Here is a 22,137-nt window from a genome sequence, read left to right as displayed (position 1 = left end):
TGCAAGCAGCAGGACCCCAATATTCTGCTCTTTGTTGGAAAAAGTGCGCACAGGACAGAGGTTTTATTAATAAATCTTTAAAAAAATGATAATTCCCAGCATGTCATCGAGTAGCCATAAGCCCCTTATAATGGTTGTGCACAAATTATTTAAACTACCTGTCGTAGACGGGCGCCGCGCCTCCACATAGGAAGAAACTGTTCAGGCGGAATGCGAAGGCTGCAGTTGATTGGCTGTAGTTGTCATGTGATGCCTCCTGGCGGATGTTAATCTAAGGGGAGCGGTTGACACAGTATGGAGGATCAACAATGAGTTTTACTTTTTTTTTTTTTTATATATGCATTGTCTGGGCCCATTAAACGTGTACAGTAGTGGCCATCTTAGTAGAAAAACAAGGGTCTATGGCTCATCCAGTGGTCAAAACCTTGAGCTTTATTGAAAAAAATATTTAAAAAAGTCATCTCAAATGGAAGATAAAACTGACGCGTTTCTAGTGTTTGGCACGCACTTACTGATTGGCTGCAGCGCTGTCGAGATGTCAGCACTGCAGACAATAACAGACTCTGGGAGCAGTGGAGGAGACTCAGTTCTTGACCAGGGAGGTTGAGGAAAGAGCTGTAGCCGGTGGAGAAGGGTTTAGCGAAACCAAAAAATCCATTTAAAGGGGATGACCGGTCAAAACCGATAAGTCTGCAGTCACTCTGTGTGTTATTCAGTTGTCCAAGAAACTGATATATCCCAGTTTTTAGGATTCCGGTAGTAGAAGTCTTTATTCTAGACGCTTATTAAAAAAAAACGATCAAGTGCATCTATATACATCAATTCATTCCATACACTTGCTGATAAAAAGCTTCAAACATAAATTTTTCTTGAAAAATTGATGGACAGGGCGAGGACAGTGATGGAGTAGGGCGAGGAACTGCCCCCCTGGGGTGTATCTTTTGGTGTTGTTCCTACAGCAGTTTATGGTGGTACTGGTTCTATTTATGTATTGTTTTTAATTGACTAATAAAAGTCATATTTTAGTATATCTGATAAAGTACAGTGTCTCTATAGTGGAACAAGAAACTAATAGACCTAAATGGGGTTTGCAGCCTCTAGGAATAAAGCTTAAAGGGGTTGTCTGTTCATATGATATTGATGACTTCTCCTTTAATTAGGGCATTAACAGCAGATGAGCGGGGCTCTGACAACCCTACCGATCAACTGATATTCGCTCTGAGTACTGACAGTAAGATCTTCTCTTAAATAGGAGTTGTTCTGCAGTACCCAGCAGCGGCCACTACGCTTTGCACAGAACTGAGCTGTTCATTCAGTGTTTACAATGAGCCACCAACGGGACTAATAACAGGTGATTGGTGCTGGTGAAGGACCGCCACCAGACCCTTATTGATGATCTATCCTTAGGGTGCAGTCAGACGACCGTATAAGTTGGACAGAGATCATAACGCACTGCCGGTGGCTCTTCTGACCCGAACGTGACACCTTCATGTATTTTTATGGACAGGAGAGCCGCCAGCCAGTCCGTGCGCTGAGTTCCAATCTCTGTCCGATTTATACACTGGAAGTCAGTGAAGGGCAATCGTCCTTGTGTATTTGTGCAATAACTACACTTTTATTTTCTGAAATCAGAATATCCCTTTTAAGAAAGAATTTAAAGAAGTTGAAACATGCTTTCTTACTCTCCCGAAAAATCTGGGAAAAAGGGACACCTGGGAAAGTTGGCAAACCTCACAAAAATCTGGGAAAAAGGGACACCTGGGATAGTTGGCAAACCTCCTGAGCAGTGCTGAAACTTCATTTGAAGGCAATTCTTCCAGGAGGTTTAGGATTCATCTTCATGAGATGGAGACTTGGCGTTTAGTTGCAATTTCAGGGAGCAGAAATCGGGGGTCTGATGAGTGGGTGGGCTTTAAAAGTTGCACGGCTATAGGGTGGAGAAGAAGGCGGATCATTAGCATCTGCAGGTAAATCTATCCGTCTTATTCTCCCCATCTTTTTGTCTCCGTCTGCAGCTGACGCCTTCTTCAGAGCTGCCGTCAGCCTTGTTCCGGAGGTGCCGAAGACCATTAATATAGACGGGAAGATGCGATCTTCTGAGACCTTTCTCCTCGAATTCCTCAGCAACTTTTTCTCCACATTGCTGGTCGTTCCTGTGAGTATCACTTCCGTCTTACCGGTTGAGATCGCCTTTAATGCACTTTGTGTTGTCACTTTTTAGGCTACCCTCAGGCACTATATATTTTTTTTTTTTGTGGTTTGCAAGACGGAGTTTTGAATTTCATGTTGTTGTTATATTTTATTTTTTTTTGGGGGGGGGGGGGGGGGCCTTTTTTTTATTTTTATAATTATTTAGATTTTTTTTCACATTTTTTTGAGCCCGAGCGTAAACCCGTGAAAGAAACCACCACACCTAGACCATGCTGCGTATTGGAAAAAAAGAAAAGGAAAAAACCCACCAAAAGTGATAAGGAAAGTCCAAAAATTGCATTTTTTTATTTTCCTAACGGCTACGGTTATATCTGCAGGACCACCCAGAACAAGGCGTCCTCTTCCTGGTCCGGGGTCTTTTAAATGTGATTGAAGATTACACGTGGGAGGACAACAGTGATGACAAAGTCCGGATCTACACCAGTGTCCTGCACTTACTGGCTGCCTTAGGTCAAGAGAGCTATCTCTATCATATAGACAAAGGTGAGCTGGTCTTAAAGGGGTTGTCCACTACTATGCCAACCGCTGCTTAGAATATTATATTATAAAATATCTTATACTGTCCTCCCGTACTGGCACTGTTCCAGCGATGTCTCCCAGGGCTTGCTTGACAGTACTGTGCCACGTGAGCACTGCAGCCAATCTGTGGCCGCAAATATTCTTCTGCACTCTCACTTCCATCATATGAACCACGGACATCCAGGAGAGGTGTGAGCACTGCAGTCCGTTAGCTGCCACTGATTGGCCACAGGGCTCACTTGGCACAGTAATGTCACGCGAGCCCTGGGAGACTCGATGCTGATATTACTGTGCCACGTGAGCACTGAAGCCAATCAATGGCCGCTAATGAGCTTTTGCACTGTCGCTTCCATCAGATGACCCACGGACATCCAGGAGAGGTGTGAGCACTGCAGTTCATTAGCTGCCACTGATTGGCCACAGGGCTCACTTGGCACAGTAATGTCACGAGAGCCCTGGGAGACTCGATTCTGATATTACTGTGCCACGTGAGCACTGAAGCCAATCAATGGCCGCTAATGAGCTTCTGCACTGTCGCTTCCATCAGATGACCCACGGACATCCAGGAGAGGTGTGAGCACTGCAGTCCGTTAGCTGCCACTGATTGGCCACAGGGCTCACTTGGCACAGTAATGTCACGCGAGCCCTGGGAGACTCGATGCTGACAGTGCTGGAACGGTGCTGGTACGAGAGGAAAGTGTAAGATGTTTTTTTTTATGTCACAAGGGGGAATCTAATATTTTAAAGAAAGTGTTGTTCAGAGTAATGGACTCTATTTAAAGGTCACTATTTTTTTTGTATTCTGGTAACACAGACAGGTATCGCCCTATGAATGCCTATTTGTCTCAAGACCGCACCTCGATCATAAAGGTTCTTGGCCTTTATTACAAATCTCTGACATTACTTTCTTGTCCATCGTTGTCATTTTCAGCTTAGTTATCAATAATATTTCTGCATATTTGGGTGGAAAACACGTTAAAGGAAGATTCTACCCACATACTGAAAATTTGGCTTTGAGGAGAACATTTGGAAACATCTTTGTGATGACTACTTGGGCTGTCTTCTGTCACTGGGGCTCTTTTTGGTGGCTCCAAGGGAAAACTGGAAGTGGCAGTGACTATCCAGTATCTTTTAACACTCCCTATCCCTTTAATTATAAAAAACAAACAAATGTGTACGGGTAATTTAAACCCTTCTGATGTACAGAATGTGAGTAGTACCAAAGAAATATGACTGTATGTCCTTTTCTGACAGTAAGGCCCCGATTCATCAAAGCTTTTGCGCTAAAAAAGTGGAGTAAAAGATTTGAAAAGTTCAACCGTTTTGCGTAACGGGGGAGTGGAGCAAACATCTCGTGACATTTGTCGGGTTTTTTTCTCCGGTTTGAGTCCTCTCCGCCCATGGAGGTGTGAACTCGTCCAACCATTCGTTTCATCAAAATGCCGGTACTGCGGACGCCGGTACTGTGGACTCCGGTGCCGAATCCATCCCTCTTAATGAATCCGCCACCTTCTATTTCAGCACAATGTCACTTTCTGCGGTGGGGTTTTTCTTCTGCACGTGGATGAGATTTTTTTTTAACGCAGTGTATGAGTCCCATGTCCCTAAGGCCTGGCTCAGATGGCGGTCTTTTCAGTCTGTGTACAATTAATTTTGCTCTGGGGGGGTGAGAAGACGAGGATACCCTTTATTCTAGTACAACTTTGGGAGTATGGGGCTCCCCAAACTATGCAAAATTTAATTTCAGTTTTTGTGTGGACTTTTATGTTTTGGAAGTGTAAAATTTTAACAATTTGATTGAAATGTAACCCTTCCATTTCTATGGGTTATCTTTTTACACACATCCTATATAGACTCTCTGCTCGTCAGCGTCCCTCTGGCGATGGGCAATCCCATGCTTTAGAAAGAATAAGGTTGCCCCTAAAGGTTCTCCGGGGCACGTGTAGTCACGTATGTGGATGGCTCCTATCGGCTGTGAGGCGGACACTAGCATTCAGTAATGCTCCGAGCTCGTGGAGCTGTTTCAGTGCCAGTCCTTGCACTTGGCAGTGCCCTCCAGCAGCTGTTGCTTACGGTTGGCGCGTCTCTGAGGAACCCAAAATAAACTCCTTTGTAGCTGGTTTATCGTGCCGTTACCTATCATAGTATGGGTGGTCACTGCAGCTTCGCTTAAGAAGAGATTAGGCTTATCTGAAAAATTCAGTGTTTACCAACCAAATGTAATGTGCACCAACATGGCAGTAAGCATTACTCAGAATGGGCACTTCAGTTATTCTGGAGAAACAGTTGGTAAACCATTTACTCTGTCGCCTCATTGGGGGACACAGGACCATGGGTGTTATGCTGCTGTCCACTAGGAGGCGACACTATGCATAATCTGAAAAAGATTAACTGTGGCTCCTCCTCTGCAGTATACACCCCTGGACGGCATCAGCCTTCTCCAGTTTTTGCTTAGTGTCGCATAGAAGGCACACCTAAAAGATTTTTACTCCGTTTTTTCCGACGGGATTACAGATGAAGAAAAGAGGGTCTCCTGTGAGACTCCCGGCATGGCTCCTTCCTCGGCCCCCTATTATGGGGTGCCCAGTTGAAGTAGAGATGGCTATTCCCCATGTTGCTCCTTCCCCAGTCCCTCGGGTGCTGGTTCGAAGTCGAGACCCCCCCTCCTTCCCCAATTCCTTTTGGTTTCTGGGTTGAGGTTGAGGCGAGGATAAAGGCCCCTGAAGGTGACAACAGCACCCTCCCTATCCCCCTCTGGGGGTATTAGGTTGAGACACCTCAGGTAAGGCCTGTACAGGCAGCATTCTACAGCTCCCAGCAATGGGCCAGCACACTGCGCCAGCATCCAGGGACCCCAGCCTAGCTGCGGGCTCCTGTTGGGGCCGGGGGGAGTGCAGGCAGGCATGGCACATACAGACACAGGGCTCCCTGCGCCCCTGTCTCTGTGGCAGCACCAGCTCTATACTGCCTCAGGGAGACCCCTACCGGGCTCCCCCTTCCGCTTATAGCCCCACCGCCATCCTGCCTTTAAATCCGGAAGGGTTCAGTTCAGATCCGACCTCCTCCCGGACTTTCGCGCCGGCCTGGAGTCCTTCTGGGCCTCAGGCATCTAATTTAGGCCCCGGCTTCGGCCTAGCTGAAGCTGCCGCCTCCTCTCCGCCCCCCGGCCCGCCCCCGGATGACAAATATCACACTCTACAGTGTCATACAGTGGGTGGATCGAGACAGAAAGGGCGCGTTTTTACACAGCCTTGCCGCCTTTTTCCAGCTCTCCTGTTATGATCCTAGTGGCTGAGGATCACAAAACGGACTAGCTAAGTTTATGAACATAGACACGAGTTCTAGGGAGGTGGTAACTGGACTGACCGCAAACCTGATCCTAACCAACACACTAAAGGTAGCCGGTGAACGTGCCTAAAATCCTGGACGTCTCGACGCAGCCTGAGAAACTATCTACTCCTGGAGGGAAAGTAAGACCTCACTTGCCTCAAGAGAAATCACCCCAAAGATATAGGAAGCCCTCAACAAATAATAACGGTGAGGTTCGGGGAAAACACAAACTTGGAAATGAAAACAGATACAGCAAATGAGGCCCGCTAATACTAGATAGCAGAAGACAGATAGGGAACTGTGCGGTCAGTAAAAAACCCTATGCAAAATATCCACGCTGAGAATACACGAACCCCCACACCAACTAACGGTGTGAGGGGAGAAACTCAGCCCCCTAGAGCTACCAGCAAGCAAGGAAATCACATATTAGCAAGCTGAACAAGAAACAAAAATAAACCAAGAAACATATGACCACTGATGGTCACAAAATGAACCAAGCAAAACTTAGCTTCTCTTGAAGAGACTGATAACGAAGGACTGCAGGAGAGCTCCAAAATAGCACTGAAGACATTGACAGCAGGCAACAACTGAGAGTCCAGGTGAACTAAATAGGAAACCAGCTAACAGATAACGAGACAGCTGATCAAGCCTCAGACCTGCAGAATGACACAAAGAGCCACCAGAGGGAGCCCAAAGACAGCACTCACACAGTACCAGTTGTGACCACAAGAGGGAGCCCAAAAACAGAGTTCACAACACTCTCCGCCCCCTTCTCCTCCTTTCCTCTCTGTCTCAGCAGCCATTTTCGGCTGCAGATTAACCCTGCATCTCCCGGTCTGCAGGACCAGGACCAGGCAGCCAGTCTCCGGGGGGCACAGGACTGTGGATCTTCGGCGCTGGACCTAGGGGCACACTGGTGGGGTAAGATCACAGCTGGGTTTTTTACTCAGCTGTGAATCCATATTACCTATAAGGCTCCCCTATAGGGTCCTCTGCATAGCTACCCCTGTAAGGTCCTCTGCTGGCAGCACTTCTGCACTCTGTGCACTATGCCGGGCTCAAGGTCCAAGAGAACCAGGCAGAACTGCTATTATGCATTCTGCACAGCCTGCGGGACCGCTCTCCCCAGTAGTAGCACGTACCCGCATTGTCAGAACTGTATACAAACTAATGTGTCAGAGCCCCAAGAAGCCCCTGCCAATGCCTCGGTGTCTAATGCCACGCCGAAATGGGCTACTCAGATATCGCAATCTATGACGCAGTCTATAGATAACCTAACCTCCACATTGCTTCAGGCTCTGCATGGTCATGCCCCGGCTATGACCGTTACCCAGCAAAGGGAGAGCTTGACTCAGGAACAGGACGACCCTGGCACATCCACGTCTAGGTCAGGACGCAAGCGGACCCATAGATCAAGTCCATCTGCGTCATCCCATAGCACACGGTCATCCCCCTCTAGGGATAGACACCGTAGCTCCAGGTCATCTAGACCGTCCCATTCCAGGGACAGACAATGCAGATCTCCGCAATTCCCGACCAGAGAAGGCCTCCTCCCCGGCCCACTCAGCAGGGGACGCCTCAGTGATACACAGGATTCGGAAGGCATCTGTGACTCTGACTCAGACAGAGACACGGAGGGGTCCCTGATCCCAATCCCTCCTAGCAATACAGCGCTAGTTGAGGACATAATTTCATCCATCCATCGGGTGCTGGACATTTCTGATCCGCCACCAGAGGCCCCAGAACATAAGATTTCCTTTGAAGGACCTCTGAAGCCGCCTAAGGTTTTCTCTAACCACCCAGAGTTTAAGGCGATCCTTAAAAAGCAGCTCTCACAGCCTGAGAAAAAATTCGCTAATCGCAAATATCTGGAGGCGAGGTACCCCTTCCCGCAGAAGGACACCAAGGAATGGACAGATCCACCTGAAGTGGACCCCCCAGTCTCTAGGCTAGCAGCACAGACCCTCCTTTCACTGCCAGATAGCTCAACCCTCAGGGACGCAGCAGACCGGCAGGTAGAACGCATGGCTCGTTCAATTTTCGAGGCAGCAGGGGCATCCCTGGCTCCCGCGTTCGCCTCAGTTTGGGCTACCAAGGCCATTCTGGCCTGGGCAAAGAATTTACAAGCTCTCCAAGCATCCGCTCCTGAGCTGTCGGACCAAGCGGTTCAAATAGCAGTTGTAGCAGACTACATGCTCCATGCAGCTCTGGATTCAGCAAGGGGAGTAGCGGGGACAGCATCAAACGCCATCATGATTCGGCGTATCCTCTGGCTGCGGGAATGGAAAGCGGACGCAGCCTCAAAGAAGTCCCTCACGCACCTCCCCTACCTCAGTGGGAGACTTTTCGGTGAACAGTTGGACACTATGATATCCAACGCCACCGGGGGTAAGAGTACTTCTCTTCCCCAACTGAAACCTAAAGGCACTTACAAGAAGCGTAACCAAACTCGATTCCGATCCTTTCGGAATTCCTCCGGCTGGTCCGTCTCGCGTCCAGCACAAAAACGTAAAGGTTCCCCACGCAGGGACAACTCACGATCGACGCAAAGGTCGGACAAGACCTGGCAGTCAAAAGCAGGCCAGCCTAAGCCCAGAGGAGGAAAATCTCAGACTTTCTCCTCATCATGGCTCACGGACTCCGGAAGACACCACACCAGTAGGCGGACGACTTTTGCTCTTTCATAAAGTCTGGCTGCCTATTACAGAAGACAGGTGGGTCATGGAACTAGTGTTTTCCGGATACAAAATAGACTTCACCTCCAACCCACCGGACCAATTCTTCCTCTCTGTCCCCCCAAAACCGCCAGCCAAGGCTCGTGCCTACCACCAAGCGGTCTCCTCGCTTTTTCAAGCAGGAGTCATAGTACCGGTACCCACGACCGACCGCTTCCGTGGGTTCTACTCCAATCTGTTCGTAGTTCCCAAGAAAGGAGGCAGCGTACGGCCCATACTAGACCTAAAACAGCTCAACAAATATGTACGGGTCCGTCATTTCCGCATGGAGTCCCTTCGGTCCATCATTGCGTCCATGGAGAAGGGAGAATATCTCGCCTCCATAGACATACAAGACGCATACCTGCATATACCCATTGCAGCTGCCCATCAGAGGTTTCTCAGGTTTGCAATAGGCCAGGACCACTACCAATTCGTGGCTCTCCCTTTCGGACTTGCCACGGCTCCCAGAGTGTTCACCAAGGTCATGGCAGCCACCATGGACGTCCTGCATTCCAGAGTCATAGTAGTCGTTCCATACCTGGACTATCTACTCATCAAGGCTCCCACCTTCAAGGACTGCGAGCTCAGCGTCTCAATCACAACCGATACTCTCAGTTGCATAGGCTGGTTAATCAACCTACAAAAGTCATCACCAACCCCGAGTCAGTCCCTGACCTTCCTGGGAATGTTATTCAACACCTCCAGGGGTCTAGTGCTCCTTCCCAAGGACAAGGCACTGGCTCTCCGACTAGCAGTTCGCACCCTCCTCCGCAAACCCCCTCGATCTCTCCGGTTTGCCATGAGAGTCCTCGGCAAGATGGCAGCAGCAATAGAAGCTGTCCCATTTGCCCAGTTTCACCTCAGACCTCTCCAACTAGCCATTCTCAAGTCCTAGGAAAGGAATCCCTTTTCTCTCGACAGGGAGTTCCAGCTAACGTCGTCAACCAGGAGGTCCCTGCACTGGTGGCTCAAGCCAACCTCGTTAGCAAAGGGGAAATCCTTTCTCACAGGTCAATGGAAGGTTCTGACCACCGACGCGAGCCTGACGGGTTGGGGTGCGGTGCACCTACACCACAGGGCAAGTGGTCCCCAGTGGAAGCGACCATGCCCATCAACATCCTGGAAATTCGTGCCATCCTTCTGGCATTGAGGGCCTTCCATCACTTACTGGCAGCCTCTCACATCAGAATACAGTCGGACAATGCCACGGCTGTGGCATATGTGAATCACCAAGGGGGGACCCGCAGTACCCAGGCGATGCGAGAAGTGTCACACATCCTCCGCTGGTCGGAGGACACAGGGTCGGTTCTTTCGGCGGTCCACATTCCGGGTGTGGACAACTGGGAAGCAGACTTCCTCAGCCAACAAGGAATAGACTCGGGAGAGTGGTCTCTCCATCCCGAAATTTTTCAACAGATCTGTCTCCGCTGGGGGACCCCGGATGTGGACCTAATGGCATCCCACTTCAATGCCAAGGTCTCCAACTTCATGGCCAGAACACACTATCCGTGGTCGCTCGGAGCAGACACTCTGGTTCAGGACTGGACCCAGTTCCAGCTTCTGTATATTTTTCCACCTCTCCCCCTGATATCCAGAGTGGTGAGGAAGATCAAACAAGAGGGAGTTCCAACCATCCTAATTGCACCGGACTGGCCCAGACGCACATGGTACGCCAACATCGTACAACTCACAGCAGACGCCCCCTGGCGTCTCCCCGACCGCCACAATCTTCTATCACAAGGCCCGTTCTACCACCAGAACTCAGGGGCTCTCAATTTGACGGCGTGGCCCTTGAGACCTGGGTTCTAACCCAGGCAGGGCTCTCGGCGGACGTCATTGGAACCATGATCAGAGCACGGAAACCAGCCTCTGCCAAGATTTATTACCGTACCTGGAAAGCTTTCTTTACTTGGTGCGAATCTCGTGGCCAGATCCCACTCCCTTATTCCCTACCCAAAGTACTTGGTTTTCTCCAATCGGGTCTGGAGGCCAGGCTGTCATTGGGCTCGCTTAAGAGCCAGGTGTCAGCCCTCTCAGTTCTTTTTCAAAGGCGCCTTGCTACCAAGCCGCAAGTAAGGACTTTCCTTCAGGGGGTTTCCCGATTGGTTCCCCCCTACAGACGACCACTAGAAATGTGGGACCTCAACCTGGTCCTGACAGCATTGCAGGAACCACCCTTCGAACCCCTTAAGGAGGTCCCGCTCCGCCTTCTTTCCCAGAAGGTGGTTTTCCTGGTGACAATCACCTCGCTACGCAGGGTGTCTGAACTGACAGCACTCTCCTGCAGACGGCCCTTCCTGGCTTTTCACCAGGACAAGGTAGTTCTTCGTATGGTCCCATCCTTCCTTCCGAAGGTTGTGTCCAACTTCCACCTCAATGAGGAAATTTCACTACCATCCCTTTGTCCGGTTTCGGTTCATAGAGTGGAGAAGGCTCTGCATACGCTTGACCTTGTCAGGGCATTGCGTATATACGTGTCTAGGACTGCGTCCTTCCGGAGGTCTGATTCTCTTTTCCTCCTTCTGGAAGGCGGCCACAAGGGTCTGCCAGCTTCCAAAGCTACCCTTTCCAGGTGGATCAAATCCACCATACAAGAGGCCTACCGCCTTAAGAATTCTCCTCTTCCAGCCGGTATTACGGCACACTCTACACGGGCGGTAGGGGCCTCCTGGGCCATTCGGCACCAGGCTTCGGCACAACAAGTGTGTAAGGCGGCCACTTGGACTAGCTTACACACGTTTACTAAACACTACAGGGTTCTTACCCAGTCCTCAGCGGACGCAAGCCTGGGTAGATGTGTCCTGCAGGCTGCGGTGCCCTAAGTATAGGGGCCTGTCTGCACAATATTCGTCCATTGCTTCCCACCCAGGGACTGCTTTAGGACGTCCCATGGTCCTGTGTCCCCCAATGAGGCGACAGAGTAAAGGAGATTTTTGTGTACTCACCGTAAAATCTCTTTCTCTTAGCCTCTAATTGGGGGACACAGCTCCCACCCTGTTGCCCTTTCCGGGCCGTTGTAACTGTTGAGTTCTCATATTGTTTTCTTGAGCTCGTACATAGTTGCCTTCTTACAGGCATAATTATGTTATTCATGTTACATAGTTGCCTTCTTACAGGCATAATTGTTATTCATGTTACGTTCCTCCTACTGCTTTTGCACAAAACTGGAGAAGGCTGATTCCGTCCAGGGGTGTATACTGCACAGGAGGAGCCACAGTTAATCTTTTTCAGATTATGCATAGTGTCGCCTCCTAGTGGACAGCAGCATAACACCCATGGTCCTGTGTCCCCCAATTAGAGGCTAAGAGAAAGAGATTTTACGGTGAGTACACAAAAATCTCCTTTTCTCATTTTTTGGAGCAGGAGATTACTGTATACAGGGTTATTATGGTGTTCAATGGGTGATCAGTATGCAGTGAGCACTCTGGCTCCCTCTAGTGGTGACTACAAGCAGCCAGAAAGTCACATTATTGGTTGCCCGTTGTAATGAAGCATCAGTCTGTAGAAGCCGGACATGCCTTTATCACGACAATACGCTCCTTTGTCTTCTCTTTAGTTGATTCCAATGATAATCTTTACGGTGGAGATACGAAATTCTTGACGGAGATCAACAAACTGTGCGACACTCTCATTGGACAGATTTTGGAGCACTTGAAAGCTCTTGGGAAAGAAAAGGTAAGTCCCATTTTAATATTCTAGAAGCCAGTAATGTGTTGTCGACTTCTCCCCGTCCCCTGACATGATAGGTGATGATAGAAAAGCGTAAAAGGTATTTTACTACTTTATATTGCAGGGGAAGCGAATATTGTACCTGCTTATACAAACGCAATGATAAAAGTGCAGTTAAAGTTTGTGACCCCTATAAAGAAGAAAATGGTTGAAGATCTATTCAAGTTAGTATAGACTGGTCCACAGAAGAGGTCAAAATCCCATAACTGCGGCTTCATCCATGGTGCGATGGATTTGGCCACTACTTTTATATCGGTGGGCTACATCGTACTATGGCGACTACGTCGCACAGTCATGAATTGATGGTTGCTCGATGGCCGCCCATAGTCACATCTATGGCTCCATAGTCAAACATTATTTTATCCAGATCGGTGCTACCTCCAAATATTCTATCTTATGTACACTGAGGTTGTCACGAGTCCAGAAGCCATTCTACCCATTTAGTTTAGGTTTCATGATGTCGAAACTCTAAGTTGTCTTTCTAGATAAAAAAAAAAAAAAAGAAACCTGTATGCATGCTCTCCTTGGCTAAGTGTGCATATGTTTTCTTAGAAAAAGGAAGTTAGTTGCTGGCAGAAAAGGATCAGTCATTTGAAATACGAATGCCTGATCCTTAGCTCCCGCTGGAGGCAGGAGGCCTATAATACCAGTGTATGGTCGTCCGGTCTTGCTGAAATTGGCAGGATCAGCTGATATACATCTAATGTGTATGGACAGCTTGGATCAATACAGACCTAAACTTTGGAGAAATGCTGATGTCCTTAGCTGGGATGGACTGCAGCGGTTTGTTTTTTTTAAAATTGTGTTTGAATGCAGAAAAGCAGCAGTTTGCAGTTCCTACTCCATCATTCTCCAAATATTGCCCTCCTAGTCGCCACTTATTTGCCCTTAAGTTCCTGCTATCATCTAGTTCTGACTGCTTATTGACTGTGTCCTTCAGTTCATTTTTCAAGAGCCAATGACGTTGTTTCCAGCTGCAGATGTAATCTACATTATTGGCTCCCCTGATAGTTTTATTATAAACAGCCGATTGGCGCCCATGATAGTTTATTATAAACAGCCGATTGGCGCTCATGATAGTTTATTATAAACAGCCGATTGGTGCTTCTGATAGATTATTATAAACAGCTGATTGGCACCCCTGATAGATTATTTTAAACAACCATTTGGCGCCCTTGATAATTTATTATAAACAGCCGATTGGCGCCCTTGTTAGTTTATTATAAACAGCCGATTGGCACCCCTGATAGATTATTATAAACAACCAATTGGCGCCCCCGATAGTTTACTATAAACAGCCGATTGGCGCCCTTGATAGTTTATTATAAACAGCGGAATGGCACCCCTGATAGATTATTATAAACAACCAATTAGCACCCGTAATAGATTATTATAAACAACCAATTGGCGCCCCTGATGGTTTATTATAAACAGCCAATTGGCACCCCCGATAGTTTACTATAAACAGCCAATATCTTAAATTAGTGACTATGTACAAACAGCGCATTGTTACAATAATTTAATAGCAAATGCAAACACATTCGGCAAAATATTTGACCTGTCACCGTATGTGCAATCATTTAAAAAAAAGAAATAAGAAACATACTAAAGCATACAATGTTGACAGAATAGACTCCCTTCCCTAATATTTGGTTGCACAACGTTTTAGAACAATGGCCACCTCCAAATGTTTTTTGTAGCCCTCTGTGGGCTTCTTGCACAGGACTTCTGCTGCTTTTAATTCAAGCTGTTGAGTCTGGGATTGTCTGATGAAAAAACAAAAGTTATTCAGCTGTTGCAGGTGTCAATTGTTGCACGTTTTCAGCCAGGTATATTTTTCTCTGAACGCTCAGATTTTTCAGAGACAGCATACTTTAAAGGGGTTGTCCTGCCTTAAAGTACAAGTCTGCAGTCATTTTGTGTGACTGTAGACTTGTGAATCCTCACATCGCGCGCACTACACACTGTGAGGATTCTCTTATTTTGCATATCTGCAGTCACATGCCGACTCTGAAAAACCTTTGTGATTACAGCCAGGTGTGCAGTTTGGGCAGCATTAATCAGAGGACACGTTCCCTTTAAACTTAATAATATACTCAGTATATATAACAGTATAGGACACATCTAGGGGTGCTCTCCTAGATAAAGCCCCATAGTGATGGGAGTGGTGATCAGAAGAATGCATACCTAAATTATTTCCTCATTTACCATTATTTTCTGAATCCGGGTTCATCTTTCCCCCTGGTATCACTTAAGTAAGTGGATACGATGGTAGTAAGATAAAATGTGACATAATCGGGATACACCCATACAGGAATTACCCCGCAGGGACCCCCTGACTTCTCACACAGTGTCATTGGGTCACTTGTAGTCCCTTCTCCACATCTGGGCCAGTTTATTATATCTCTACACTACAGCCCGCGCCGTACAGCGCTCTGACAATGCAGCTGTGATTCCAGCCCATGACCTAATCGTGTAATGAGAAACAGCTTGTCCCGTGCTGCCGCAGGGGGGATGAACTATGGATGATCTCCCCGCTTACACAATCCGCCATCTCCCACTCCTCATTTGAAGCTCATTACTCATCGTCCTCTCCCAGGTCCCATCATAATTTGCACACACTGGCTACCATCCTTCAAGGGATGGACCATTCCCACCTTAGCAGTGCTAAAAACTCAATAGAATAAAAGTATCCTTGCTCACGCTAGAAATGGTGTGAGGTTATATATACACTCACCGGCCACTTTATTAGGTACACCATGCTAGTAACGGGTTGGACCCCTTTTGCCTTCAGAACTGCCTCAATTCTTCGTGGCATAGATTCAACAAGGTGCTGGAAGCATTCCTCAGAGATTTTGGTCCATATTGACATGATGGCATCACACAGTTGCCGCAGATTTGTCGGCTGCACATCCCAAAGATGCTCCATACAAGGCAGGATGGATCCATGCTTTCATGTTGTTTACGCCAAATTCTGACCCTACCATCCGAATGTCGCAGCAGAAATCGAGACTCATCAGACCAAGCAACGTTTTTCCAATCTTCTACTGTCCAATTTCGATGAGCTTGTACAAATTGTAGCCTCAGTTTCCTGTTCTTAGCTGAAAGGAGTGGTACCCGGTGTGGTCTTCTGCTGCTGTAGCCCATCTGCCTCAAAGTTCGACGCACTGTGCGTTCAGAGATGCTCTTAGGCCTACCTTGGTTGTAACGGGTGGCGATTTGAGTCACTGTTGCCTTTCTATCAGCTCGAACCAGTCTGCCCATTCTCCTCTGACCTCTGGCATCAACAAGGCATTTCCGCCCACAGAACTGCCGCTCACTGGATTTTTTTTCTTTTTCGGACCATTCTCTGTAAACCCTAGAGATGGTTGTGCGTGAAAATCCCAGTAGATCAGCAGTTTCTTAAATACTCAGACCAGCCCTTCTGGCACCAACAACCATGCCACGTTCAAAGGCACTCAAATCACCTTTCTTCCCCATACTGATGCTCGGTTTGAACTGCAGGAGATTGTCTTGACCATGTCTACATGCCTAAATGCACTGAGTTGCCGCCATGTGATTGGCTGATTAGAAATTAAGTGTTAACAAGAAGTTGGACAGGTGTACCTAATAAAGTGGCCGGTGAGTGTATATATTATTATTTTATTGTTATAGCGCCATTTATCCCATGGCGCTTTACATGTGAGGAGGGGTATACATAATAAAAACAGGTACAATAATCTTAAACAATACAAGTCATGACTGGTACAGTAGGAGAGAGGACCCTGCCCGCGAAGGCTCACAATCTACAAGGGATGGGTGAGAATACAGTAGGTGAGGATAGAGCTGGTCATGCAGCGGTTTGGTTGATCGGTGGTTACTGCAGGTTGTAGGCTTGTCGGAAGAGGTGGGTCTTCAGGCTCTTTTTGAAGGTTTCGATGGTAGGTGAGAGTCTGATGTGTTGTGGTAGAGGGTTCCAGAGTAGGGGTGATACGCGAGAGAAATCTTGTATACGATTGTGGGAAGAGGAGATAAGAGGGGAGTAGAGAAGGAGATCTTGTGAGGATCGGAGGTTGCGTGTAGGTAAGTACCGGGAGACGAGGTCACAGATGTATGGAGGAGACAGGTTGTGGATGGCTTTGTACGTCATGGTTAGGGTTTTGTACTGGAGTCTCTGGGCAATGGGGAGCCAGTGCAGGGATTGACAGAGGGGAGAGGCCGGGGAATAGCGGGGGGACAGGTGGATTAGTCACAGCAGAGTTTAGAATAGATTGGAGGGGTGCGAGAGTGTTATAGGGGAGGCCGCAGAGCAGGAGGTTGCAGTAGTCAAGGCAGGAGATGATGAGGGCATGGACTAGGGTTTTTGCAGATTCTTGGTTGAGGAATGTACGGATCCGTGAAATATTTTTGAGTTGAAGTCGGCAAGAAGTGGAAAGGGCCTGGATATGTGGTTTGAAGGAGAGATCAGAGTCCAGGATTACGCCGAGGCAGCGAGCTTGTGAGACTGGGGAGAGTGGGCAGCCATTTACTGTAATGGATAGGTTCGTTGGGGGGGGGGGTCGCGTGAGATGGGGGAAAGATGATGAATTCTGTTTTGTCCATGTTAAGTTTTAGAAATCTAGCGGAGAAGAAGGATGAAATAGCGGACAGACATTGAGGGATTCTGGTTAGTAGGGAGGTGATATCTGGTCCAGAGATGTAGATCTGTGTGTCATCAGCATAGAGGTGATACTGAAAGCCATGAGATTCTATGAGCTGTCCCATTCCAAAGGTGTAAATGGAGAAGAGCAGGGGCCCAAGGACTGAACCTGATGTGTATATATACACATCATATTTTCATCTGCTTCCCCTAGGTCGCAGTGTAGGTCCGCCTTCAGCAGTGGTCACAGTGTAGGTCTATGGTTACCTTACATGTCACTGTGCTTGGTGATGTAAGGCTGCATGCAGCTCCTCAGCTATAAAGCTCCCGGCACAGTTTTTGTGCTGATATTAATGTCAGAGTAAATTTGAGCTCTACATTTATGGAGTCAGCAGAGCGTTGGTGCCTTTTCTGCCCTCTGCTCTTCAGCACTCGGCCCCCCGTTCTGTAACGTTACTGGGTCTCCACTTCAGTTTCTGCAGTTCCTTCCACTTTGCTATAATGTCACTCATAGGTAATGGTGGAATATTTAGGAGTGAAGAAATGTCATAACCTGAGTTGTTAACCCGGTGGCTCCTATTACCGCGTGGTTATCAGTGAGCTCCTTGCCACCAGCCATTCTGTCACATGTTGGTAAAGGCAGGGCGAAAGGCTGAATGTTACAGGCCGGGGGGCAAGTGGCAGGGTGTTAAATATCGGGGGGCGAGGGGCCGAGTATTACACGCCCGGGGTGAGTGGCAGGGTGTTAAATACCGGGGGCGAGGGGTCGAGCGTTGCACGCCAGGGCCGAGTTTTACACTCTGGGGAGCGAGGGGCCATGCGTGACACTCTGGGGGGGTGAGGGGCTGAGCGTCTCACTCCGGGGGGAGAGGAATTGAGTGTTACAAGCCAGGGGCGAGTAGCAGGGAGTTATACATCGGGACAAGGGGCCGAGCATTACACTCTGGGGGGGGGAAGGGGGCGAGGGGCCGAGCGCTACACTCTGGGGGGGCGAGGGGTCGAACATTATACGTCGGGGGCATGAGGTACATGTCGGGGGCGAGGGGCAGAGTGTTAGAAAGTAGCATATGCCAGTATTTACGTGTCATAGACTGGATACACAACACACATGTAAGGGTTAGATATATTAGGAGGCAAGTGAACTATCAATTCTTGAAGTTTGTCAGGAAGGCACAAAAAATTGCCAAGTGTACAGATCTGCGGGACTTTGACAGTAGAGACATTTTAACGACCAGACGACTGAACGCCTCTAAAATTTCTGATGTCGCGGGGTGGTCCCAGTAGGCGGTGGTTAGTACCTACCAAAAGCGATCCTAGACGGTACCCGCAGTCTGTGCCTCCCTAAATATACATCCAGTAATGACTAGATCGGTGATTGGGTTGACTCAATACATCAGTAGGGGCCAGCCGAATTTAAAGGGTCAAATCCTCATCACTACTCTGTTAGATATATAGGCATTTCGGTGCGAAACGCGCGTCGGGTGTTGGTGGGCTTCCAGCAGTGCTTCATTGGTAACTATACCTTTACTTTTTTGTACCAATTTACTATTAATATTGTCTTTATTTGCTCATTTGTACTTATACATGCACATTTGCACATGACCATTTGCACAATGATTGGTTATATGGATCTATGGTGGTCTATTATGATATTATGAAGTATGGAGCTCTCATCTGGTTAGCCCTCCTTGTTCCTGTGTTTTAGGTGCCTATCCATCTATACTTATTGTTGTTATGCTGTTTCTTTTGGATAATAAAGTTATTTATATTTTATTTGCCTTGTGTTAAGTTGTTGTTTTGGTGCTGTGCCTATTTTTGCTTCACGGCTATACAATTTGGATATTATTAGGTGTTGTAGATATATAGGTAGATAAAAGTCTGATTAATGTATCCATATCGACATATAACTGTAGCACTATATTACGACAGGGTTACCTTGATTTTTGGGAATAACCCTTTATCCACCATCCATTGGATAGGAGGGAACTTGCTGATCGCTTGTGGTCAAACTACTGGGACCCTCAGTGATCTTGAAAGAGACATTCGGCCTCCTTGTCCTGAATAGTCCGGTGGTGTACATGCCCCAGCACCTGCTCCACTCATTGTCTATGGGACTAAGAGCACAGAACTCGGCTGTTTCCATCAGTCCCATAGAAAATGAGTGGAGCAGAGCACGCACACGCGCACCATTGCCCCATTCTTGGTATTGATGGGAATAACCATGTAACCTCTTATTAAATTCCTGTTTTTTGCTCCCCTGTAGACCTTGAAGCGGCAAAGCTCCCTTGCATTGTTATTTTTTAGCAGTATTCTTGCCCATGGGGACCTGAGGAACAATAAATTGAACCAGCTTGCTGTGAATCTATGGAACCTGGCGCAGAAGCATGGCTTCGCTGATACAAAAACTATGGTAAGAACGAGTTTAGTTGGGTCTTCGCTACTTGATGTGAAATGTAACACTCCAGCCCCCTTTGTGTAAGCCCCCTCCACGTGTTTCCGGTACATGCAGTATCCGTTTTCACACGTACCGGAGACACGTATCCACACGAACACCTATTAACACCCATGGTGATTTTTCCATACTGTGTGACCCACATGGAGTCATTTTTTCCTGGCAGCACGGATGACCAATACCGGGCCAACACATGGGTCCAGATATAAAGACGTATCGCACGCAGATGGCATCCATGTTCTGTACGCGTTTAACACTGCAGAGTATCGGAGAAGATGTGGAGTTCATTTTTCTTAAGCCATACAGGAAAAAAAAACGGATGTCGCACTGATCTAAAAAACTGAGGACACCGGTATAATAAGGACATGAGAAGGGGGTGTAGTTGTCTCAGTATTGCCCCCTAAGTTCTCACCTTGCTTCATTGACCTCATTCCTTTGCCGTATGTGATCACTGGTAACCTAATTGCCTTAGTACTGATTGACTGGTGCTCAGGGTGGTCCAGCTTAGCTGCAGTGTAAAGCATGGGGGGGGAGGACAGATGAGCAGTCTGCGCCTTTGATCTGACAGCAGATGGATTCCAGTCTAAGGTCTCACACTCCCGTATAACACGGCCGAGAGCTATTCGATGTTTTATCGGATAGCACTCAGCCCAATATTATACTATGGGGTAGTGCAGATCTGCAATTGTTTTCTTATACCGATTTGGCATGAGAAAACAATCATCACCGCATGCAGTAAGTGCATCAGATAATCAGATTGCACACACCCACACAAGTTAATGGGTGCGTTTGAAACATCGGACTGCACTCTGATGTCATCTGAGTGCAGTCCGATTACCACAGACTGCTGCAATGGAGGAGAAGGAGAAATTACTTTCTCTGTCTCTTCCGCACCTGTGCCCCAATTCTCTCATTCAAGACAATCCGAGCACAGAGCACTGACACTTGGATCACGCTCGCAACAGATCTGGAGAAGATCTGTGTGGAGGAGGGGGCCAATATCCCCGCTACAATTTGTGCAAACTTGGTCAAGAACTACAGGAAACGTCTGACCTCTGTAATTGCAAACAAAGGTTTCTGCACCAAATATTAAGTCCTGTTTTTCTATTGTATCAAATACTTATTTCATTCAATAAAATGCAATTATGTAAAAATCATACAATGATTTTCTGGATTGTATTTTTAGAATCTGTCTCTCACAGGTGGTGAAGTGTACCTACGATAAAAATTACAGACCTCTCCATTCTTTGTAGGTGGGAAAACTTGTAAAATCGGCAGTATCAAATACTTATTTTCCCCATTGTATGAAGTCGGCCTTACTTACACGTCACATATTCATAGATTTCAGAGCAGAAGTGAAAAGTGTCAATTTTTCTTTTCTTTATTGTCAAAGTTTTAATTTTAATACTTTTTTTCCCCAACTAGGTGAAGACTCTGGAATACATCAAGAAGAGAAGCAAACACCCCGATTGCAGTCACCTAAGCGAGCTGGCGAGCAGACTTCCCCTGCAGACTAGAACCTAAGGTCATGTGAATGTCATCGCCAGGTTCTGCCGATATTCCTGGGGCACAGATTACAACGCTGAGCCTGATCTGTGGCCCTGGAGGATTCGGCCTGGAAGCACTGATGCCGTCATGTACAGATGTTTATGACCTTACAGCATCCAGCCATGTATCAGGACGGTATAAATCTACATGTCGTATATAGGGTCAGCAGCATTTCTGATGAGCGGTGCCACCGATCTATACATTTGCTAAATATAAAGGTTATATGATGATTTGTATGGGGCCATGCGTGGCAGGTGTAGAAGGAAATCATCCTTGTCCCGGTGGACTACATTCATGTAGAGTGGGGATTTACTTGAGAAGCTGCAACATGAACTTTTGCCATCTAAACTGATTTTTTTTCTTTTTTCGTCCACGCGTGAATCGGGTTTTGTGAAAATTTGCTACATCTGAACATGGTCTAAAGAGGCACCATAGAGGTGATATGCAGTCAGTGTTATTAGCTGTTATTTTTACTATTGAAATCGTAGCAGAATTTAACAAAAAAATCTCTGCAAAAAAAAACTAAAAAATGATTTTTGTATATAATAAAAATGTTTGTGCTCAGTGTCCGTCCTCTTTTTGTATTGTCGGAGATATTATCCCAGTGAGTGGAGGCTTCTGGAATACAGGTAACACATGTATATACTAGAATGACGCAAGATACATTCGGAAAACGAAAAGGAAGTACAGATACTTGGCCACTAAAAAAAAAGGGAGTACAGATACTTATCTGCTAAAAAATAGGGACTTTTTGTGTACTCACCGTAAAATCCTTTACTCCGAGCCACTCATTGGGGGACACAGGACCGTGGGTGTATGCTGCTGCCACTGGGAGGCTGACACGAAGTAATTACAAAAAGGGTTAGAGCCTCCTCTGCAGTGTACACCGCCCACTGGCTCCGGATAGAACCAGTTCAGTGACTAAGCAGTAGGAGATCAACAAAAAATTAATCATAGGTACAACATGTCAAAACTATAACACTCATCATAGGCAACAGACCAAAAAGGATGGG

At 47.2% G+C, this 22,137-nt stretch overlaps 1 protein-coding gene across 2 annotated transcripts in view; it reads left to right on the top strand.

Annotated features, from left to right (window-relative positions):
* Nucleotides 1-21,689, top strand: part of VPS35L (VPS35 endosomal protein sorting factor like) — a 76,205-nt gene extending 54,516 nt beyond the window's left edge. For both annotated transcript variants that reach the window (XM_077275055.1, XM_077275056.1), the window contains exons 27-31: nucleotides 2,016-2,155; nucleotides 2,529-2,694; nucleotides 12,334-12,452; nucleotides 19,388-19,534; nucleotides 21,002-21,689. In XM_077275055.1, coding sequence (XP_077131170.1) covers nucleotides 2,016-2,155; nucleotides 2,529-2,694; nucleotides 12,334-12,452; nucleotides 19,388-19,534; nucleotides 21,002-21,100 — 671 coding nt within the window. In that variant the 3' untranslated portion in view covers nucleotides 21,101-21,689. The remainder of the gene's footprint in view (nucleotides 1-2,015; nucleotides 2,156-2,528; nucleotides 2,695-12,333; nucleotides 12,453-19,387; nucleotides 19,535-21,001) is intronic.
* Nucleotides 21,690-22,137: the final 448 nt, after the last annotated feature.

Source organism: Ranitomeya variabilis, chromosome 7 (assembly GCF_051348905.1).
Source record: "Ranitomeya variabilis isolate aRanVar5 chromosome 7, aRanVar5.hap1, whole genome shotgun sequence".
NCBI lineage: Eukaryota > Metazoa > Chordata > Amphibia > Anura > Dendrobatidae > Ranitomeya > Ranitomeya variabilis.
Note: the sequence above shows the minus strand (reverse complement) of the source record. Positions and strands in the feature narration are given on the sequence as shown.